We start from the raw sequence: 25,232 nt of genomic DNA, 5'->3' as shown, positions 1-25,232 counted from the left end.
ACATCACCTGTGTCATAATAAACATGAACGACTGCTGGACAAACCACTTTCTAAGCAACCCACACAAAATGCTGGAGGAACTTAGCAGGCCAGGCAGCATCTATGAATGATTTCATCGATCAACCTCCCAGCTCTTTACTTCACCTCTCCCCGTCTCCCGGTTTCATCTATCATCTTGTACTTCTTCCTCCCTCCTCCCAACTTCTTACTTCGATTTCTCATGTTTTTTTCCCAGTCCTGACAAAGGGTCTCGGACCAAAACGTCGACTGTTTACTCTTTTCCATAGCTTGCAGCGTTCTTCTAGCATTTTGTTTGTGTTGCTTTGGATTTCCAGCAAATGCAGATTTTCTCATGTTTGTGAAACCACATTCTAATCTGCTTTATTAGCTTCACTGACTTGACCTCAAACACCAGAGTCAACAGAAGCAATGCCAGAAATCAGTGTCAAAGCTTTAAAGAACATGACCGTGCAATCTCAGTGCCTACTTATCAACCTGACAAACCTCAGTCTACGGGAGCAGCAAGGTATCCACAGCATACAAACTGTCCTGATGTCCACCTTAACTAGCACATGTGCAGAGACTCTGGCTTCTCTACCAATAAACACCAGGATTGGTTTACTGAGAATGATAAGGGGAGTGGGGAGTGAATTAACCACAACTATAAAAAATGCCTGGATTTTAAGTTCCATCTTTCTAAGGGAAAAGCAGCAATCCAGCAAAAGGAACTCAGCAAATGTGTTTTTTTTTTCCTATGGCCCCAAAAGTCAAGGTCTCACCATCTCCCCCTCCACTCCACAGCCTAAAATTATGAATAGGGATGAACTTATTCATGACAGGGAGGCTCTTAACACCCACTCAAAGAAACATTTCAAATAGCTACTGAAAACACGAAAGTCCTTGACATGAGAGCTCATGAGACCCACAGTAGTCTATCCAGGTGAGCCTTGCCACTACTCCTAACCAACAGGGAACCAGGTGGTCATATCCCAACTCAAAAATAACAATGCCTTGAGAGCAGACAGTATTATGACTGAAGTCCTCATTCTCAACAGTGAAAATCTTCAGCTAACAAATTCACAGCCTTATCAACTGTGCCTGGAAAAAGGAAGAATTCCTGAGGACCTTCGAGATGCTGTATTTTTGAACATCCTCCAGAAGAAAAAAAGACAAGTTCATGGTGATAGAGAGTCTGCCTGTTGCACTCAACATCCAGCTCCTCTACAACTGGCCCCCATATTGCTGTCTGACAATCAAGTTTCATGGTCAAACCCTGGAAAAAGTACTCCCTTCTCATACCTCAGGAACAAGCTCTCAAAAACCAGACATCGCAGATAAAATTCATCCTTGCCTCATGCACTAGCACAACCTTCAGCTGATTGAGGAAAATGGTATTTAAAGACTTGTAAAAAAAAACCCTAATCAACCAGGCAACGGTGATCCCTGCCTTCCTCAATACTTTAAGAACCTACCATCTCAGAATTGGAAAAACACCACTAATTATTTTCACTCAATTCAAGCTCCTTTGTGGGGAAAATCATCAAGCAGATGAAAAGATTCAAAGAAATACTGAAAGCCTCCTTAAATAAATGCAAGGAATCAAATAATGATGCAGGGTTTTGACTTAAGATAGTGAACAATCTTCCTCCACCAACAGACAGTATTTAGCCTGCTGAAGTCCTCTGGCACATTGTGGATGTTGGAATCTGGAGCAGCGAACAATCTCCTGTATCTACAACTTATCAGAATGCTGCATTGTGACTAATCAAAGCGGAGAAAGAACATTTTAGATGATATTGAGAATGACAAGGCCATGCTTTGAGAACACACAGAGACCCTACTTTTAAGCAGAAACAGCAAATTACCCATACACCTGTCCAAACAGCCACTACCTGCACCATCCGTTACTTTGTCTGTAGTTCTGTATTGGGCTCATCATCCAACCGAGAATCCACAAAAATGGTGTGGAGCAAAAAAAAGTCGTCCTTAATCTCGAAGTACTGCCTAAAAAGAGCTAATGAAAATATAACACTGGTTTATTTTGTTTGCATAATTTATATAAAACAAAATTTGATATTTCACTTGCAAAACCTGGAATTCTCAGAATTTTATTATTTTAAATGCACTACAATCACATTATTAGTGACAGTCATAACTCAATTGATAGCTTACTTGTGTGTAAAATGAGAAGGGTGGGAGTTAAAGTCCCACTACATCTAGGAAACAATAATCTAAGGTAGATACTTTATTGATCCCAAAGGGAATTACAGTGTCATAGTAGTGCACAGATATACAAATATTAGAAGAGAGATAAGAAAGAATAAAAAAAAAGTCACCACAAATGTCTAACAGGAGGGAGTCGTCACTCCCCTGGCTATAGGTTGACTTATTATAGAGCCTAATGGCTGAGGGCATGAATGACCTCATATAGCACCTTTTGGAACAGCGCAATTGTCTTATCCTATTACTAAAATTTTTCTTCTATTCAGCCTCTGTGGCATGTAGAAGATGAGAAACATTGTCCAGAATTGCCAGGATTTTTCAGAGGGTCCTTTGTTCTACCACAGCCTCCTGTGTGTCCAGTTTGACTCCTACAACAGAGCCAGACTTTCTAATCACTTTATTGAGCCTGTTGACATCACTCGTGTTGATACCATTGCCCCAGCACATCACTGCATAGAAGATTGCACTAGTGACAACGGATTGGTAGAACATGTGAAGGAGAGGCCTGATACTGCAAAGGGCCTTAGTCTCCTCAGGAAGAAACAACAATTCTGGCCCTTCTCGTACACAGCCTCATTGTTGGTGCTCCACTCAAGTCTGTCACCCAGGTGTACACCCAGGTCCTCACCACATCCACGTCCTCACCATCAATAGTAAGAGGGAGCAGTGTAGGCTTAGTCTTCTTAAAGGCCGTCACCATCTCCCTTGTCTTACTGATGTTGAGCAGCAGACGATTAAGCATGCACCATTTGACAAAGTCCTCCACCAGGGCCCTGTATTCATCCTTCTGTCTTCCTCTTATACACCCAACTAAGCTGATGCTCCAGTGCAGTACCAAAGGAGTGTTGGGATATTCCTTCTTCTCATTTTGATGTTAAAACCAACATTACAACTGCTTTCAAGGTGGATATAAAAGATCCCAATGTTTTTGCAAAGCATCAAGGAACTGGTTTCCTGCATCATATTTATCCCCTATTACTAAATTCATTTATGCAGTTATCATCACAGTGCTGTTTTGGCCATAAAGCATTTTGATGCTTCTGGAGGCAGTAAAAGGTAAGATACAAATGCAAAATTTTTTTGTAAAAGAATTTCAGCAGTTCTACTGAAGAAACTGGAAATGGATTTGCTGTCCACCAGACTCTTGCACACATTTGAGTTCTATATGTACCTGGCAATCACAATAAACCATTGTACCAACAGTGTTATTGCCACATGGCAAAACAATACTTAAACACAATCACAGAAATGTAAAATTGAAACAGGTTCACCCACTGCTACTATAAAACTCATTAAACAATGGAAATTGAATCCTAACATCCCAATATCCCAGCGCCCTTAACTTTAATTGGCTTCCATTGCTTTGAAAGGTGTTTTGTTTTACAGATCCAAACTGAGAGCCTCAAAAGCAGATGTATTTAATTAATATTGTGTTTATATGAACTCTATCAATCTCAGTGAAACCCAACTGGAGTAATTCTGAAATAGTTATGAACACTTAATTGTCAAATAAACTGAAATACAATATGCCCTTGATCAAGATAAGATGACAATTCTTTCCTTAATATTAACATGCTCCATATCTACACACAGTGGCCACTTCATTAGGTATAGGAGGTATCTAATAAAGTGGCCACTGAGTGTATATTTGTGGTCTTCTGCTGCTGTAACCCATGCACTTCAATGTTCAACATGTTGTGCATTCAGAGTTGCTCTTCTGCACACATCTGTTGTAACATGTGGTTATGTGAGTCACTTGCTTTCCTGCCAGCTTGAACCAGTCTGGTCATTCTGCTCTGACCTCACTCAATAACAAGGTGTTTTCGCCCACAGAACTGCTGCCCAAAGGATATGATTTTTTTTTGTTTTTGTTTTTCACACTATTCTCTGCAATTCTAGAGACTTGTGCATGAAAATCCCAGGAGACTAGCAGTTACTGAGATATTCAAACCACTCCATCTGGCAACAACAATTATTCTATAGTCAAAGTCACATTTTTCCCCCATTCTAATGTTTGGTCTGAACAACTGAACCTCTTGACCATGTCTGCATGCTTTTATGCATCAAGTTGTTGCCACATAATTGGCTGATCCAATATCTGTATTAACAAGCAGGTGTACAGGTGTACCCAATAAAATGGCCACTGAGTACATTTTACAAGAATTCTAAATGGTGCATAAATTCAGACAGCAGTAACTACTCCAATGTCAGATAATACAAATAAATGTATTACAAAAAATGACAAACAAAGATCAGACAAAGAATTTGAAGATCAGGCAAGCTCAATATTTGAAATTATTCATGAGGGAAATAGATCGTTTTGAAATTTACAAATATTTCAGATGCTGGTGAATACACCAAATGAAATTAATCAGCCTCGTAGAAGTTTCAGCCCTTTCAATATATTTTGGAGGTTAAACTGGATAGACTCAAACAGACAACTTGATTGTAATGTATGCAACTTGGCAGCTTTATATTACCTACTCAAAAAAGACTTCAGTCAGTACTAAAATTACGGTTTACTGGTTATAATATTGGCAAAAGAGCCATTTTATAATTTGTTAGCCCTTCTTAAAATAAGCCTGAACCTCAAGAGAGAAATAAACTATTTGTAGGGGTATTAACAATCCTGCAGGAATTGACTCTGACTTGGAAAACAGAAGAAATGAGATTACATGGGAGACAATGGACTAAATCTTGATGGATAGCCCACAGAAGATGATGGTGACATGTAGGATGCTTTGGAGGCGCCAAACATGAAACACTAACCACTATCAATACAATACAAAGACATATAAATATTACGTACTGTTTTTTGTGATTATTTATTTTTTCCAATTCAGTTTTAAAATACATCTAGACAAACTTGCAGAGCTCAGACTGCAACATTCTGACCAAAATCTGAAAAGCACAAAATTAAACATGGCTCAGAAAAGAAAATGCCCCTTTATGCATCAAAATATATTATTTTTACTCTTCCACTAAGCAACCCCTTGGCCAAATAATTAAAAATATATGGTTAGACATGTGGAGCTCTGAGTCTTATAGCAGTTTCCATGGTCAGAAATCTACTCATGAATATCCAAGGGCAAATTTAATTTTAATTTAAGTTGAAAAAGTTAATTTTAAAATGCTTAAGAAAATCAAAACGTTAAAAGAAATTCTCGTGAACTTCAATGAGTACATAAGAGTGAGAGACAGTTTTATAGAAATATAGAAGATTCTGGGGAATTGGTGAGGTGACAAAGTTAACAATGAGATGATGTTTTCTCTAGTATAGGTTATCTAGAACTAGGGAGCACTGTTTCTATAAAAGGAATTATCCATTTAAGAGGATAGAAACATAGAAAACTTACAACACAATACAGGCCCTTCGGCCCACATAGCTGTGCCAAACATGTCCTTACCTTAGAACTACCTAGGCTTACCTATAGCCCTCTATTTTTCTAAGCTCCATGTATCCATCCAGGAGTCTTTTGAAACAGGGGTCCCCAACCTTTTTTGCACCGCGGACCGGTTTAATATTGACAATATTCTTGCGGACCAGCCAACCGCGGGGGGTGTTAATCACGATCGGAATATAGGTGATAAGTCAACTATAAGTCACTTATCAGTGGCTAATACACTCAATTTTGTTTCTAAAAGGGTTTATATAATGAATTTAATATTAAACACACAGTGCATATTTTCCTCCCATGAATATACTGATAAGTCAATTATAAGTCATAAGGGGGTTCCTTATGTCCAGTCTATTCTGCAATTTAGTTTTCATTGCATTCATTGCAGAAAACTCCGCTTCGCGGAGATATGATTTTGGAAATGGAAGCAACGTCTTCAGTGCTTTCATGGCTATCTCAGGATATTCAGCCTTGACTTTGATCCAGAACGCTGGCAGAGATGTTATGTCAAACATACATTTCAGCCCACCGTCATTTGCAAGCTTGAGGAGTTGATCTTCTTCCTGCGCTGACATGGATGATTCACCGGGGACCCATTCCTTTGCACGTCTTGGGTCATTTGTGGTTGGGAAGTAACGCTCGAATTCTGTCGACAGCGAAGATAGGTGTTAGCGCACCAGATATGAGCCTCAGTCTCTCCCAAATTCCCAGCTAATGTTGGGAACATGTCAAATATGCCCCTGTCCACTCACCGACCCACAGTTCCAGTTTGGCTGTGAAAGCAGACACTTTATCTACCAACTTGAAGACAGTTGTCATTCTCCCCTGAAGTGACAAATTGGGTTCACTGAGCAGTTTGAAGATGTCACACAGATAAGCGAGTTTTGCTATCCACTCCTCGTGACTGAAGTGTTCAGCCATTGGTGACTTTTTTCCTGAAAAAAATCTCTGCAGCTGCTGTCTTAATTCAAAAACCCTGGCCAGGGCTCTCTCCCTTGATCGCCACCTGACTTCAGTGTGTAAGAGAAGGCGTTTGTGCTCTGCATCTACTTCCTTGCAAAGCTGCTCAAACAGATGTGAGTTAAGGGCTTTTGCTTTGATGTGACTGATAGCTTCAGCAATGTCACTCAATAGGCTGTTTTTCGGCTAGCCAGCATTTCCCAGTGTGTAACACAGTGTGTAGACTGGCATTCAGGAGCAACCTTTTTGACTCGGGTAGTGAAACCAGACTCGTTAAGCCGTTCCAACAGCTGTACTTCGATGTCCTCTGCTATGTCATCGATTCTCCTTGAAACTGTGGTAGCTGAAAGAGAAACCTGTGCCATCTTGTTAGCTGCAGCTTCTCCCAACAGTTCATGGCACATGTCCTTGGCAGCAGGCAGAATCAGTTCTTCATCAACAGTGAAAGGCTTCTTAGCCTTAGCAATACAGCTAGCCACTAAGTACGATGCTCTCAGAGCAGCAGCATTTGTGGAGGTGGTGGCTCTCAACACTTGCTTCTGTTCTGCTTGCTCACGTTTTTTCTGCTCAAAAAACTCAACAGGTTTGTCTTTAAGTGCAGGGTGCTTGGACTCAAGGTGCTGAAGCAGTTTTGAGGGCTTCATTGCCTCATTAGACAGCTTGTCTCCACATATCACACACAGGGGACTTGGACCGTGTGAGTCACCAGTCGCAATAAAGCCATATTTTATGTACGACTCATCGTATTTTCTGTTGAAGGAAGCTTTCTTCTTTTTGCAGTCTCAGCCTCAGCTGTCTCTGCATTATCATCATCGTTGGGCCTTTTATGTCCCCTACCACCTCTTCCAAAGAAACTCTCAAGCGACGTTTGTTTTTTACTCATCGAGTAGTTGTAGGTTAATAACCAACTGATATCCTCGCGTGGGTAATGACCTCACCTGCATTCAAGTTCAACAGTGGACATGACAGGGAATGAGGAAAGGTGCAGTTGACTCATATCGTTTTCTCGCGGCCTGGTAGCACATGCTTTGCAGCCTGGTACCAGTCCGCGGCCCAGTGGTTGGGGACCACTGTCTTAAAAGACCCTATCGTTTCTGCCTTCACCGCTGCTGCCAGCAGCCGATTCCACGCACTCACTACTCTGCAGAAAAATAGATGAGGAATAAGCTTTTCCCCTCAGTTTGTTGGAATTCTCTACACCTCTCTGCCATGGAAGCAGAGTCATTTAATATATCCAAGGAGAGTGGAAGACATTTAAACTAAAAGGGAGTGAACTATGGGGAGAGAAAGCAGGAAAAATGGTGTTGAGACCAAGACTGGATTAGCCATAATGCTTTTGAAAGGCAAAGCAGACACAAGGGGATAATGGCCTATTCCTGCTACTGCTACTTCTCTTGAAAATCATGAGATACCAGGGGTAAAATGCAGCCATCGAGTTCTGGAGATTCTTATCTCCTAATTCCCTAGTTTTCAGGCCAGCTTGTGCACCAACACTGTTATTCTTGCAGAACACTTCAGCGTTTCAATTTCCTCTTCTTGTTTTCCAGCCTGCGAATAATTGGCCTCCTCCCAAGAAGAGAAGTTAGCTGTTCCAACCTAAAGAAACTTGAACTATCAACAAAGTTGCTGACTGAGCTGTCAGCAATATGTGCCAATCAGACTTGCTTCCTGCAAAGCTATCCCATAACAAGAAATGCAAAACTATTTCAGTGTTTCAATATCTGGGGTTCCCTACCTGGGGGAAACAGACCCCTCAAATAACGCTAGAGGTCCATGGCATAAAAAAAAGGTTGGGAACCCCTGTTTCAGATTGTTAAATGATTAATAACTGATAGATTGATTCTTGATTAACATTTTGTTCCTCTCAATGAAATTCATGACACTTAATTTTGTAATTTCCTCTCTCTCAGTATTTGAAAGGCAAGCTTTGGTTAGGCAACCCACACTAAGGTATTTAATCTTAATTCAGAAACATTAACCAATACACATACAAAATAAAGATACAGTATGTTGACATTTGAGCAATACAAAAGCAAATCCAGTCTTCAAGCGCCAAATGTTCAATGACGAAAGCCCACAAGTTTAGATCATTCGAAATAAAGTTAACATTACAAAACAAGATAAACCACTGAATTAAAGGGTATTTTATATCACCAGAAAAGAGGAATTGTTGAGCAATATTTTAATGTTATCCATAAAGGACAGTCCTTAGTCTGATAGCCACAATTGATTAGTAATTATTTTTCTCAAACTTGAGGTGTCCACGCTGGTTAGATAGCTGAACTTTTTCTTTATGGATGTAACTTGTTTGTTCGTAGTTTAGTGAACAGTACACCATCAAATAACCAGCATATCAGATAGGCTCTAGCCTGCAGTAAGTTGGCTAACTTTAACTTGGGCAGGATTGAGAGCTGCTATAGATTCTTTCCTGTGGAAGGAAAGGGAAAGAAGTTCTGCGAGTGTTTCAAGTTGTGACAGCTAAATTCGGCATGTGAAAAATGTGAGAAAATTATAGGTAATGTACTTTATCAGGAAATGTAGATGATGACCCAGTAATTATAACACACCATTACTGTCTTGCCATGAAAACTTCAATATTTGACGCCTTGAACCTACAGTAAGCATTGCAAAAATTATTTGTGCATTTTCACATGGTCACTGAACATAAGCCATCCAGAACCAAGACCCTGTTCAGGAACTTGGGGGCTTGCTGAAAGAGCAGGTTGGAAGTCCAGAGAGCTTGAACAAGACATGCAGGGATTATAAATTATTATAGATCTCTACTGCAGAGAAGTATACGTGTTCAGTCATTGAATATATTCAAGGCTAGGATAAATAAATTCTAGGATTGTCAGGGAATCAGAAGACAAAGGAATACGATAGTAAAGACAAGTGGTAAAGGATCATCCATGATCTTACTGAATTGCACATAAGTTTCAAGCAATTATTTGGTCTAATCCCCAACTCTAATAAAGTTTCTGCTAATGTTAAATTGTGGAAATCTGATTTTAAGCCCTGCCCTGATTACAGAACAAAACAGAATAGTAACTCACTGTTATTAGACGGTTAAATAGATGTCAGTTTAAGTGGTGCAGTCAAATAATAGACTTTCTATAAAACAAAGCATTTCTCTTTCAATTACACATAGTACCCATGAAATTCAGCACTGCTTGGACATTACAGGAGTGATTTGCTTCAAAATTAAAATAACTTGTCATTTTGAGAACACAGCAGCATGTGGGAAACACCTGCACCCACAGAAGTACCCACAAGTTCCCAGGTGGTAACATTGATGAGCAGAAGTTAGGACAGTTTTAATAGTCTACACAATATGGTGTTGCCGAAAAATTGATAGGCTTCAAATGGCAATCTGTGGCATTATTGAGGTGTTTCCATGGCAGTTCATGGCAGTGCAGCATACTGGAAAGATGTGGGAAACTCACACAGAGCTTAATCACAAGCCAAAAGAAGGAGAAGGCAATGGTGTGGAAAATAATGCACTCAGTACAATGTCCAACCAAGCAAGAGTATTTTGAGGTTTTTTTGTTTTTCCATCTTTAATGAAGAGACTCTGCTTCACTATCAAAATCCTGACTTGATAGACCACATGCTGCAGCCACAAATATAACCACAAACTGCCAGAATCAGTTGTCAATATCTGTGAAGGTCGTAGTGGCCATAAAATTTTATAATTCTGGATTTTTACGGACTGAAGTATGAGTCATCTGCAACAGTAGTAGAAAATATGGCAAACATCTTTGAAAAATGCCCTTGAACAGCCATGAGCCTTGACAGTATTGAAATTGAATGTACAATTCTGCATAAACTCCAGTGGACTGGGTTGACAGGCTGTCAACTTGATAGATAAAGCAGCAGAAAACAACAGACTGATGTTCCACAAAATATGGCCAAATGCATCATCAGTGTGGCATTCATCAGTCATAATCTGCTGGGGAACAGTTTTGTGGTCTTGCAAAATTTAACCAAACTTCTTTTAACATTGATTTCCAGAACCAGACTGACAGTATTCAGAGATTCCAAGGCTGCAAACAATCTTACACAAGACTGAGTGTTTGCAAAGAGAATCATTTAAGTTATCACTGCAAACTCAGATGTTAGCTTCTGCTTGTGTTACAGTGGAAACGTATGCATCAGATGCTGCATAAGCACTTGCTGATCCAAAGTTTGGGTGAGTCAATACACTAAGGGATGGATGCAAGCCAGTGAGGGCAAGGTGGAGTAAGTGAACATATGAAAGTTACATGCCAGTTTTGACTGCTAAGAGAATTTTGGAAAGTGAATCAAGAGCTTGGAAGGATGTGAAGGGATTTGGGGGGGGGGGGTTGTTTTGATGGTAATAAGGTAGTTGTACTGATCTGTTTCAGGTCTGGCGGTATACTTGGTGGGGGATAACATTTGAGTACATACTTAACAATCTTCATCATTCATAGGTGATCACCAAATTTTTTTGTGGTACTACATCCCTGTCTTTTGAGCTTTACTCCTGACATTAACATGTTCTGCTGTCTTTACTCACTTGCACTTTTCAAATACCTGGAAGCTTTCCTGACTTCCAAAAGATTAAGGATTTATTTCCACCTCATGATTCAAGGCTCCAAGCAACGCATCTGACAATGTGGTTTCTCAGTCTCACCTGTGCCCATTCATGTCTCACAGCAGGAAGAAAAGACCTCTTAAATAATTTTCAAAGACACTTACAGCCACAAAACACAATCTATTTAAGAAAAGCAAACTGGCTTTTAATCAGTGCCAGCGAACTTGAACTGTTTCTATTTATTCGCCATATTGTATTGCTTTACGACCAAAAAACATTTAAATAGCATGTGCCTGGCACAATTTATTTGTTATAAGATCAGGATGATAGCCTAGTTTACACTTCTAATTATAAAGCACGTGTGTGTATACCACATTAATATCGAATTTCCAAAATAAAAGCTGAAACATCCAAAAATAATTTGATTTTTCACAAGTTACATTTTCATACCAGTACCTTCTAATCCATATAGTTTATCAATGTTAAGTGTTACTAATGTACACCGTGATATTTCAACTCACGGCAATTCTTGTTTTAAGAAGCATTACAGAGAATACATTAATGTAAACCTTAAAAATGGTTCACTGGAAAATCTGCATCTAATAACAATTTGAACTAGCATAAAATTTATAATAAAAATGTTGCATCAACAAAATATTGTACATAGTTAGTGAAAGATGAAATACTTAGCTGAAATACAAAATGATTTGATGAATACATATTAATTTCTCCAACATACTGCAAAAAAGGTACTTAATTTATAAATTGCTTGTTCTTCTACTCAATCAATCTCATGCAAGTTATTCATTTGTTTGAGTCATTTGTTAATCAAATACATAACCATTTCAGAGAAAGTGTATAAAATTTTATGGTAATCATATTTTAAACATTTATACTCTTCACAGATAAATTAATTATGTACTTTCCATCGAATATATTTATATCTTACCTGATTATTCCAGATTTGTACACTGGAACTTGTGCTTGTTTTCATGGGTATATTCTCAGCTGAAAGGTAAACTTGCAGTTTAGCATCAATCTCAGCCAACTGTTGTTGCTCTATGGGTTCTGGCGTATATCCATCCCTTTCTGCCACTGTTACTGCCCAGGGCATCAAAGTATCCTAACAAACAATAATATGTAAAACTTCAAAGTATTATTTGTGTATATAAGAGTAAAACTCATTTTTTACATCTGAGAACCAGAGCATAGGAAGCAGCCGGGTGAAAACATTTATTCTCTGCAACACTGATGGAACAGAGTTTAACACAGAGAAACGATAAAAGAAGAAAAGCTTGAGAAAGGCTGTTTAGCATTACATAAAATGTATGATGGTAATTAATCAAGTGGTAGGGAGTCAACAGATAATTGTGTACAAAATTCAGAAATCACTAGTAGTGGCAATGAATTCCACAGATTCACTACCCTCTGACTAAAGTAATTCCTCCTCATCTTTGTTCGAATGGACGTCCCTCTATTCTGTGCCCTCTGGTCCTCATAATGGACTCATTGTAGATGTTTCCAGTACTGCACTCACCCACCATAGGAAATCTTTCCAAATCTACTCTATCCAAGCCTTACAATCTTCGATAGGTTTCAATGAGATCTCCTCTCCCCCCATTCTTCTAAACTCCAATGAGCACAGGCACAGAATCATCAAACACTCCTCGTGCATTAATCCTATCAGGCAAAGAGTGGTTGTAGACAGGTAATATTCTGCATGGAGGTCGGTCACCAATGGAGTGCCTCAGGGATCTGTTCTGGGACCCTTACTCTTCGTGATTTTTATTAATGACCTGGATGAGGAAGTGGAGGGATGGATTAGTAAGTTTGCTGATGACACAAAGGTTCAAGGTGTTGTGAATAGTGTGGAGGGCTGTCAGAGGTTACAGCGGGACATTGATAGGATGCAAAACTGGGCTAAAAAGTGGCAGATGGATTTCAACCCACGTAAGTGTGAAGTGGTTCATTTTGGTAGGTTAAATATGATGGCGGAGTATAGTATTAATGATAAGACTCTTGGAAGTGTGGAGGATCAGAGGGATCTTGGGGTCTGAGTCCATAGGACGCTCAAAGAAGCTGCGCAGGTTGACTCTGTGGTTAAGAAGGCATACGGTGTATTGGCCTTCATCAATCATGGAATTGAATTTAGGAGCCGAGAGGTAATGTTGCAGCTATATAGGACCCTGGTCAGACCCCACTTGGAGTACTGTGCTCAGTTCTGGTCGCCTCACTACAGGAAGGATGTGGAAGCCATAGAAAGGGTGCAGAGGAGATTTACAAGGATGTTGCCTGGCTTGGGGAGCATGCCTTATGAGAACAGGTTGAGCGAACTCGGCCTTTTCTCCATGGAGCGACAGAGGATGAGAGGTGACCTGATAGAGGTGTATAAGATGATGAGATGCATTGATCATGTGGTTAGTCAGAGGTCTTTTCCTAGGGCTGAAATGGTTGCCACAAGAGGACACAGGTTTAAGATGCTGGGGAGTAGGAATGGGCTGCCGGCAACGGTGGTAGAGGTGGATACGATAGGGTCTTTTAAGAGGCTTTTGGATAGGTACATGGAGCTTAGAAAAATAGAGGGCTATAGGTAATCCTAGTAATTTCTAAGGTAGGGACATGTTCGGCACAACTTTGTGGGCCGAAGGGCCTGTACTGTGCTGTAGGTTTTCTATGTTTCTATCATTCTCGTGAACTTCCTCTGGACTCTGTTCAATGTCTGCACATCTCTTTTTAGATAAGGGGCCCAAAACTGCTCACAATACACCAAGTGTGATCTGACCAATGCTTGATAAAGCCTCAGGTTTATATTCTTGTTCCTATATTCTTGTCCTCTCAAAATAAATGTATTTGCTTTCTTTACCACTGACTCAACCTGCAAGTTAACCTTTAGGGAACCCTGCACAAGGTCTTCCTAGTCCTTTTGCACCTCTGATTTGTTGAATTTTCTCCCCATTTAGAAAATAGTCTACACCTTAATTCCTTCTACCAATGTGCATGATCATCAACTTCCCTACACTATGTTCTACTTCTTTGCCCATTCTCCCAATCTGTCCAGGTCCTTCAGCAGACACCCTGCTTTCTCAACACTATCTGCCCCTCCACCCATCTTCATATTGTCCACAAACTTTACCACAAAACCATTAATTTTGTCTTCCAAATTATTGGCATATAATGTGAAAAGAAGCAGTCCCATTACAGACCCCTGAGGAACACCACTCGTCACCAGCAGCCAGCCAGAACAGGCTCCCTATATTCCCACTCATTGCCTCCTGCAGGTCAGCCAATCTTCTATCAATGCTAGCATCTTTCATGTAATACCATGGGTTCTTATCTTATTTATCAGTCTCATACGTGGCGCCTTCTCAAAGGCCTTCGGGAAATCCAAGGAAATAACATCCACTGGCTGGCCTTTGTCCATCCTGCCTGTTATTTCCTCAAAAAGTTCCAACAGATTTGTTACGCAAGATTTCCTCTTAAGGAAACCATGCTGGCTTTGACCTACTTTATCATGTGCCTCCAAGTACCCCGAAACCTCATCCTTAATAACGGACTCCAACATCTTCCCAACCACTGAAGTCAGGCTAACTGACCTATAATTTCCTTTCTTCTGCCTCACTCCTTCCTTAGAGTGACATTTGCAATTTTCCTATCCTCCAGAACCATCCTAGAATCTAGTGATTCTTGAAAGATCACTACTAACGTCTCTGCAATCTCTTCAACTACCTCTTTCAGAACACTAGGGTGTGGTCCATCTGGTCCAGGTGATCTAACTATCTTCAGCCCTTCCAGCTCCCCATGCACCTCTTCGGTAATAACAACTACACTCACTTCTGCCCCTGACACCCTCAAATTGCTGGCATCACTGCTCATGTCTTCCACAGTGAAGACTGATGCAAAATACTTATTCAGTTCGCCTGCCATTTCTTTGTCCCCCATTGCTACCTCTCCAGCATCATCTTCTATCAGTCCAATATCCACTTGTCTCTCTTTTACTCTTCATATATCTGAAAAATCTTAAAGTATTCTCTTTTGCATTACCTTCACATTTCATCTAATCTCTCCTTGTAGCCTTTTTAGTTATCTTCTGTTGGATTTTAAAAGCTTCCTAGTCCTCTAACAATCCACTAATTATTTCTATATTATATACCCTCTCTCTTGCTTTAATACTGTCTTTGGATTCCCTTGTCAACCACTGTAGCATCATCCTTCCTTTAGAATACTTCTTCCTCATAGGAATGTGCCTATCCTGTAGCTTCCGAGTTGCCCCAGAAACTCCAGCCATCGAGGTTCTGCTGTCATCCCTGGTAATGTCCCTTTCCAATCAACTTTTCCCGACTCTTCTCTCATACCTCTAATTCCCATTACTCCATGGTAACATTGATATGTCTGACCTTATCTTCAGCCTCTCAGACTGCAGGGTAAATTCCATTATACTATGATCTGTCTCCTAAAGGTTCCTTTACTTAAACTCGCTAATCAAATCTGGTTCATTACACAACACCCATTTCAGGATTGTCTTTTTCCTTGAGAGCTCAAAAACAAGCTACTCTAAAACGCCATCTCTTAAGCATTCTAAAAATTTCATTTCTTGAGATCTAACACCAACCTGATTTTTCCAATTTACCTGCATATTGAAATTACCCCATGACTATTGTTGCATTGTCTTTATTACATGCCTTTTCTATCTCCCATTGTAATTTATATCCCACATCCTAGTTAATGTTTGGAGGCCTATATACAACTCCCATCAGGGCCTTTTAACCCTTACACTCTCTTAACTCTACCCGCAAGGATTCTACATCTTCCAATGCTATGTCACCTCTTCCTAAGGATTTGATTTCATTTTTAACCAGAGACACACCATACCACCTGCTTACCTACCCGTCCATTTGATATAATGTGCATCCTGGGATGTTTAGCTCACAGCTATGATCTTCTTATGGCCACAACTCAATGATGCTCACGACATTATACCTACCAATCTCTAACTGCACTGCAAGATTATCTACCTTATTGCATATCCTGCATGTATTCAAATATAACACATACAGTCCTGTATTTGCCACCCTTTTCAATTTTGTTGCCATGTTACACTTCAACTCATCCCACTGGCTGCAATTATTCCGTCATCTGTCTGTCTTTCCTCACAGTTTCACTACACATTGTATCGATTTGTATACCAACTGCCCCATCGTCAGCCCTATCACTCCAGTTTCCACCGTCCTGCTAAATTAATTTAAATCCTCCCCAACATCCTCTACCAAACTTGCCCGCAAGGATTTTGGTCCCTTTTGGGTTCAGGTGTAACCCAGCCTTTTTGTACAGGTCATACCTTTCCCAGAAGAAATCCCAATGATCCAGAAATTTAAAAACCTGCCTCCTGCACCACATCCTTAACTACTCATTCATCTGTAATATCATCCTATTCCTGCCCTGACGAGCATGTGGTATTGGGAGTAATCCAGAGATTAGAGATCTTGCTCTTCAGACTCTTCCTTAACTCCCTACACTCACCATAGGGAGTATACTCACCATCTCCCTCCCTTCCTCTGTAAATTGGTGCCAATGTGCACCACAACCTCTGGCTGCTCACCCTCCTTCTAGAGAATCTTCTGCAGCTGCTCGCAGACATCCTGGACCCTAGCACCTGGGATACCATCCTGGTGTCTTTTGCATGGACAAAGAATCTCCTATCTATCTCCCTAACTGCAGTGTCTTATTGCAATTGCACTTTCCTGCTGGGCCTCAGAGCCAGCCACAGTGCCACCAGCCCAGCTGATGCTGCTGTGCCCTGATAAGTCCACCCCCAGCAGTATCCAGAGGGTTGCTGAGGGGAACTCTGCCTTGACTACTTACTCCCTTTATTTCTCCTAGTGGTCACCCATCTACTATCTGAAGCCTGCTCTCTGGGTGTGATAATTAAGCTTCTTTACAAGAAAGTAAACTTTAAAATGCATGTAATAGCAATTCAATAGTCATAGAATCTAGATTTGTCCTAGAAAATCCTTCGAGAAATATTGAAAAATATAAATATTAGAACAAATAAACGACAATATCATTTTTCTTAAAAGCATTATGAACACAATCAATTCTGTAGAACAGTACTGGATTCATTTCCTTCAGCTTCCTGTTATCTAGTACCAGCACCATAAGCTGCGATTTAGTATTTACAGCAATAGGCTCTTCATCAATGCCAATTAAAGCAATTGTATCTGTCATGTTCTGATAAAATGTGGTTTGAAGTGTTGACAGGATTTTAAATAAGATAATTATAAATCGATGCCAGATGAGAATCAGTACTATGTTCATTAAGGTAAATTATTTTAGTTCCCTAGCATTGTTACATTCTAAAATGCAGTGAAGTGGTGAGCCACGTAAAACTCTTCTCAGGTTAATTTCACTGATTTTTCACTTTGTGGAGGCTGAGTTGGGAATGGAGAAGGGGAAATTAATCCAATTAATGGATCACACAGTCCGTGAGCATTCTCCGGTTGTACAAGTCATGGCAATTTATATATACTCAGTGATAGCAGCACAAGCTTTACAATGTACAAACGTACTGGTATCACTTCTGTACCAATCCCACACAAAAAGTCACATTGCCATTCTTCTGACTTCACCTTCCCTGCCATGTCATGTGCCTGTGTTTGGTACATGGTAGTCTCATGGCCAAAGTACCACTTTGTTCAATGAAAGCCTTGGTTACCATTCTGATGGGCCAATTCCCACATTCCTCACTGCAGCCTTCTTGTATTTCTTATGCTGTTACACAAACCAGCTCTGACTTATTTGATGGGGTGGAAATATACTTTTATCTAACACTATGCTTTCATAATATAATTTTAAGTTAATATTATAAACTGGGGATGTCCAAATATCTGTGCTATAAGATCCTTCAAAAAGGTTAGAGCTCAACACAGCAGTCACATTGCATGTTATTGATGCTTTAAATCCATTCATTCTACAAATTGGTGATGTGCAAAAATTCTTTAGTTTAATGAACATCCTGAACATTCTTACTGAATAGCCCATCACCTCACATACCATATGAGGACACGCATGACAGCTCCCTCAACCCTCTTCCCCTACACAGTTCATACCAACTTTCTCTTCTGTCCATAACCACTTTTATAAGACTATAAGACATAGGAGGAGAATTAGGCCATTCAGCCCAACAAGTCTGCTCTACCATTCCATTATGGCTGATTTATTATCCCCCTCAACCCCATCCTCTTGTCTTCTCCCCATAATTTTTGACACCTTGACTAACCAAGAACCTAACTTCTGCTTTAAATCTACCCAGAGACCTGGCCTCCACAGACATCTGTGGCAATGAGTTCCAAAGATTCATTACCCTCTAGTTAAAGGAATTCCTTCTCACCTCTGTTCTAAGTAGATGTCCCTCTATTCTGAGGCTGTGACCTCTAGTCCTAGAATCCCCCACTGAAGGAAAATCCTCTCACTATCCACTTTATCTTGGCCTTTCAATATTCAGTACGTTTCATGAGATCCCACCTCATTCTTCTAAACTCCAGCAAGTACAAGCCCAGAGCTGTCAAGCTCTCCTCATACTTTGTACATTAATCTTTTCATTCCCAGAATAATCCTCATACACCTCCTCTGGACCTTCTCGAATGCCAGCACATCTTTTCGTAGATAAGGAGCCCAAACCGTTCACAGTACTGCAGTCTGACCACGGCCTTATAAAGCCTCAGCATTACATCCTTGCTCTTATATTGTAGTCCTCTCGAAATGAATGCTAACATTGCACTTGCCTTACTTACCACCTACTCAACCTGCAAATTAACCTTCAGGGAACCCTGCACAAGGACCCCAGGTCCCTTTGCACCTCTGATTTTTGAATTTTCTCCTCATTTACAAAATAATCTATGCCTTTATTCCTTCTATCAAAGTACACTTCCCTACATAGTATTCCATCTGCCACTTCTTTGCCTATTCTCCCAATCTGTCTAAATCCTTCTGCAGAATCCTGCTTCCTCAACACTACCTGTCCCTCCACCTATCTTTGTATCGCCCACAATCTTACCACAAAGCCACTTTCTCTCTCCTACCCATCATATTCACATAATCACCAATTTTCACAAAGTCAAAAGATTGCATTAAAAAATGTATACAAGATTATTAACCAAAAGATATAATGTTAAAACATGGAGCCAATCAAAGGCATATTTCCATCTCAACAAAGCAAGTCCTAGCTTGCATAGCTTAGGTAACAGGTACACTGCAGTTCTTATAAAGTTAATGCTATTTTCACTGGAGTCCACAGAATTTTAGCAGAATTACAATCTTTGTAGAAATGTATAATGTTATTCGGGTCCTGATCAGCATATGGGCATACAGAGCAACAGAAAGTAAGATATATTGTAAAGACTAGGTTGCCATATGCATAAATTCCAAATTGTTTCCTCAGGTACAGTAGGCTGTGGACCAGGTAAATAGAGCAAGAAGCATTGACACAAGTAGCTCCAGGTGTAAATGGATAAAAATGAACAAATATCCTGCTGGAGGAACTCAGCTGGTCAGACAGTACCTGTGGAGGAAATAGATAGTTGTTTTGGATCGAGCCCATCCTATGGACTGAAAAGATAGAAGGAAGATTGCCAGTATAAAGATATAAAAAGGAAGAGATAGAGCAAGAGCGGGCAAGCCAAAATGGATCCAGGTGAGGAGGGGTGATAAGCAGATAGAGAAGGAGAGAGTGGAAATAGCAATTGAGGCTCAGAGGGGATAGACTGACAAAGCAAAGGGCTGCAGATGATAGATTTTGATAGCAAACTAAGGTGGAGCATGAAATCGAATAAATGAGGTAGTGTGGGCTAATCTGACCAGCAGGGGATGTGGAACCAGTGAAAGGACCATGAGACAGAGAGACAGAGAGAACACAACCAACAGGCAGTCATGAAGTAAAACCACACTTGGTGAAGTACAGTTCTTCCTTATCCACTTGCTTGAGCTTAACCAAATGAGGAGACCAGTGGTGCCATGCCATATAACAGCAATAAATCAATAATGCTGGGTTATATCTCAAACATGACTTCTTAAGGACCTCCCATTGTTGACTATATTTTTTCTTTACGTTACTATTTGGATAATAGCTTGTACAGTATACAGTACAACTGTTTGTGCTTATTACAAAATAAGATCTGCATTTTTTTCTTAATATAATTGCCAGTTTTTCTGCTAAGCATCATTAAGTTAAATTGTTTAAAAGTTATTGCATTTTAGATCTCTGATGCACTTCCCTCTTTAAATAAAATTAGAAAATTAACAATATTCCCGAATTCAGGCTGCATCAGTAGAAGGAGCCCATCAAATAGTTTGTGCAATACCCCAATTAGCAGCTTTCTCTGTCTGATGAAATACTCTTTAAACTATTCTATGACTGTTATTTTTATAACTAAATTTATATCCCAGTCTTCCATGCTTCATCCAGTGCTGAATGTGACTTTTTGGCCTAATGAGTCAGCTAATTACTACAAATTCTCTTGTTCTTTCCCTATAATCTTTCAGATATCTCCTGTTCAAATATTCAACCACTGGACTGCTGATATGGCAGCAGAAGAGAAAGACCAAATGTGAAAGCAACAATTTGCTGTGGTGGTATAAACCTGCACTAAAGGAATGTTAGAGATGGAAATCTGAAGTCAAAGCTGGAAATATTCTTCTAAAAAGATTTGTATACTGAGATTCAACGAACTTGACCTCTTGGAAGAGTCATATTTCCACATGCAGAGTCTGAAATGTCAGATAGAAGCAGACACTCACATTCTAAGATAAAAGACCTCCTGTCTACATGATCAAATCAACGCAAAAAGATCAAAGGTGGCCTCTGTATTAGCTTCTAATCCCTCCCCAACTGTTACTGGATCAAAATGGTTTGTTTGCTAGAAGTATAGAACTATCTAATCCTGAGATAACACTTAAATTTATCTTTATGTCAGCTATATGATGCCAAGCATAGCAATCCAGGTACTACAACAAAGAGAGAGAAAAAAAAATTATAAACCATAAAAAATATTCTTCCATCAATACCAGCTGGTGTACAACAAAATATTCATATAGGAATATATTAAACTGTCTGGCCTGCTGTTGCGAGAATACCCTTCATTCCTTAAGATTTTAAACATCTGTCCTGGTTGGAACATTGTGGTTAGATTCTGCAATTACTACTATGACTTGCTTTAGGGTCCAAGAATACATCCCATCCCATCTTCCTAGTGAACACTACTTTCAGTGCTTTCTTTCTGCCTATCTTTAGTTTATCCATATTCTCCATTTCCCTTTATTTAAAGGTACAAGGTACCCATTCAGAAGTTGCAGCACAACATTCATTATGGCCCAACCTGGATGTTATCATTTAAACCTGTAACAGGAGTTGTGCTGCACTGTTTGAAAAGCTAACTTTTTTGTCATGCAGAGATTGAAATCCATCTCTCAGTAGTTTGTCACACATCACTTTAGAATGATCATGATCTGAACATGAAACACCTCGCCTTGAGTTTAATTCTTTAGTTGATATAGTTGGCTAAGATTTTAATGAAGCCTGGAGCCAAGTGATCCTGCAAAACCCAACTTGTGCTTCAGAAAGCAGGTTTTTAGTGAGTAAGAGCCAATAACACCATCATCAATACCCTCAAAAATTTTGTTGATGAACCTGTCTTGATTTTTACGACAATAACAAGTAAACATAATTACTTTGACAAGGTACCAGAAAACAGTACCCCTATAAAAACATAATACAACAAGCAATCAAGATTACTTTTGCCTTAGAGTGATGTAAATCTCTAAAAGCTGGTCTTACTTCATGGTTTGGTATCTCAGCATCAACATTCTTCAATAGTTCTGCTAATCTTCTTTTCTCATCATCAGTCAACAGTACTGGGTTCTTAGCTTCTTTTGCTAACTGAAAGTATCAGTAAATAGCTATTATCAATAAAGGCTTGAAATAGAAAAAAATCATTATAAATAAGCCTGTTTTAAAAGTACACACAGAAGCACGTTAAATAAAAATTGATAGAAGTAATTAATGCATCATCAACAACAATTAGTCTAAAGCCTGCAACTAATAACATTGTGCACCTATCAATTCCACCTAGGAAGGATGTTGATATGTTTTGTAACGCCAAAAACTAAGCAAAAGAAAAACAAAGGAGCCAAGAGATGCGTATCTACCTTGTTTTACTTTAAACTAACCTATCCACCAAGCCACTTGTAGCTGGGTGGTACAGTGCAGATATAAATGCCTTATTCCATTCATTTTCAGGAATGACTGAAATTGTTTCACAACAAACTGTGGTCCTTTCTCACTGACTAAATGTTCTGAAACATCAGTCCTTGAGAAGAGGCTTCTCAACACATCAGCAGAATGTGAAGCTGTAGTAAAGGCTACTGGGAACATTCCTGCCCACTTTGTAGCTGCATCCACTACAGCCAAGAAATTTGTGCCCATGAATAGTCCAGCAAAATCCACATGAATCCTCTGCCAGGCAAAACAGCCCATCCCCAGGGATGGAGAGGCGCTGCACTTGGTATCTTTCGGACACGTTAGCATCCCAAACAGTACATGGAAATCCATTTAATCTGTTGATCTATCCCAGGATACCAAGCAAAGCTTCAAGCCAACTCTTTCATTTTGACAATGCCTAGATGACCAGCATGTAGATCCTCTAACATATAGCTCTCAGCTTGGATGGTATAACAATTCTCAATCCCCACACAAGGCAACCTCTGTCTAGGCAAGCTCATCTCAGCATTCGTAAAAATGAGGGAAAGGCAATTTCATCTGGACATTTCAGCCATTTTGTGTGGCCACGTAGACTTGAGACAGTGTGGGATCTTTTCTAGTTTCCCCTAGGATCATCTCTGTGCTGTAATAGATTAGATTAGATTAGATTAGATTCAACTTTATTGTCATTGTGCCGAGTACAAATACAAAGCCAAAGAAATGCAGTGATCATCTGACTAGAAATGAAAAGAACAGTGTTATTTACAAAATAACTGCAAATAAAAAGTAAGTGCTACAGCACACAAATATAAAAGTACTAAGACAGTATAGTATGGGTGAAATACTGCTCAGCGCTGTGATGTGAGGTTCAGCAGGGTCACAGCCTCAGGGAAGAAGCTCTTCCTGTGCCTGCTGGTGCGAGAGAGGAGGCTCCTGTAGCGCCTACCGGATGGGAGGAGAGTAAAAAGTCCATGGTTAGGATGAGATGCATTTTTTTTAAAAAAAATTTTTTAATTCAATTTTCAAACTTGATTACATAAAATATCTACCCTCCCCCCTCCCCTAGATGCATCTTTGATAATGCTTTTCGCCCTGCCTAGGCAGCGTTTATGGTAAATGTCCTCAATGGTAGGCATTTGGGTGCCAATAATCCGCTGGGTAGTTTTCACCATACGCTGGAGTGGTTTGCGGTCCAATACGGAACATTTGCCATACCACACTGAGATGCAGTTGGTGAGTATGCTCTCAATAGTACAGCGGTAAAAGTCCGTCAGTATCCTTGGACACAGATGAGCTTTCTTGATGCTCCGCAGGAAATAAAGGCACTGTTGCGCCTTTTTGATCAGGATAGAGGAGCTCAGGGACCAGGTGAGATCCTCGGAAATGTCGACACCAAGGAATCTGAAGCTTGATACACACTCCACTACAGCTCCATTGATGTAGATGGGGACGTGAGTGTGGCTCCTAGCATGCCTGAAGTCCACAATGATCCCCTTGGTCTTCTGGGTGTTAAGGCCATGTTGTTGTCAGCACACTACGCGGCCAGGTGCTGGACCTCATCCCTGTAGGCCGTCTCGTCATCCCCTCTGGTCAGGCCAACCACCGTGGTGTTGTCTGCAAATTTGATTATGGAGTTAGACCCATGTACAGGAACGCAGTATTGGTGAAAAGGGAGTACAGAAGAGGGCTCAGCACACAGCCTTGAGGCTTTCTATTTGCATTAGGGAGAATACATCAAGAGGAGTATCCTCCTTGTAAATTTTTCAGTTATTTCTATTTCCAAGGCTAAAGAGGACAATCCATCAGCAGTTCCATGATTAGTCATCCTCTTGAATTTGATCTTGTAATTGTGTCCTCTAAGAAACAGAGCCCCTATTTGCATTTGTGCAGCTGCTGTTAGCAGAACATCCTTCTGCGGATTGAAAATGGACACTAGTGGCTGATGATCAGTAACAAGGGTAAACTCTCTCCCACAGAAGTACTGGTCGAAATGTTTTACACCCAAACCAGACTCAAGTCCTCTGTCAATCTGTGCATAATTTTTCTTTGCAACGATAAGGGAACATAATGCAAAAGCTATGGGGCATTCACTTCCATCACTCATAACAGGTGACATGACTACACCTATACCATAAGGTGAGGCATCATGGGCAAGCTTCACTGGATGCACAAGGATTACACAAGTATCAATGGTGTGACCACAGTAAGCGATGCTTGATTTAAAGAATTCATACTTGTTGCATCGTCTCTGAGCCCATAATCTTCTAAACTTTTTAACACTGTCTTGAGATTTTGGCGATATTCCTTGTCATCCTTATGGGTAATAATGATGTCTTTCAGGTAACACTGAGAGCTTGGGCAGCCTAGCAACATCTGGTCCATGGCTTTCTGCCAGAGTCCAGGTGCAGATGCTACTCCAAATACAAGCCTACTGTAGCGATAAAGCCATTTGTAAGTGTTAATGGTGAGAAATTGTCCATTTCCATCAGCCTCAGCTAAGTCCACTTCGCTCAAGTATTTTCTCCCAAAGAAGTTTGCAAAGATTTCCTCTATCTGAGCAGGGGGTATTGATCTACTTTCAGTACTGGGTTGATAGTGACATTAAAATCATCACAAATCCTGACAGACCTATCCTTATTGGCTGTTGTCCATGAGCTCCACTCAACCTCGGAAAGCATTCCTTCCGGCTCCATGTAACTTAGTTCACTGGCTACTTTACCACGGATGGTATAAGGAACCAAACAGTTATTAAAAACTTGTGTGTGGCATTTTCATTTAAGACTATTTCACCCTTTACATGTTTGAGTTTTCCAATGCCACCCTTGAACACTGCCATAGCTTCATCCAG

At 40.1% G+C, this 25,232-nt stretch overlaps 1 protein-coding gene across 7 annotated transcripts in view; it reads right to left on the bottom strand.

Moving 5' to 3' along the window:
• Nucleotides 1–25,232, bottom strand: part of fsip1 (fibrous sheath interacting protein 1) — a 415,506-nt gene that overhangs the window by 329,414 nt on the left and 60,860 nt on the right. For all 7 annotated transcript variants that reach the window (XM_072277637.1, XM_072277681.1, XM_072277875.1 and 4 more), the window contains 2 exons: nt 21,962–22,063; nt 12,086–12,259 (listed from right to left, as the gene is read on the bottom strand). In XM_072277637.1, coding sequence (XP_072133738.1) covers nt 12,086–12,259; nt 21,962–22,063 — 276 coding nt within the window. The remainder of the gene's footprint in view (nt 1–12,085; nt 12,260–21,961; nt 22,064–25,232) is intronic.

This window comes from Mobula birostris, chromosome 1 (genome assembly GCF_030028105.1).
Source record: "Mobula birostris isolate sMobBir1 chromosome 1, sMobBir1.hap1, whole genome shotgun sequence".
In the NCBI taxonomy this organism is placed as follows: Eukaryota; Metazoa; Chordata; class Chondrichthyes; order Myliobatiformes; family Myliobatidae; genus Mobula; species Mobula birostris.
This window is presented reverse-complemented; position numbering and strand designations above follow the sequence as displayed.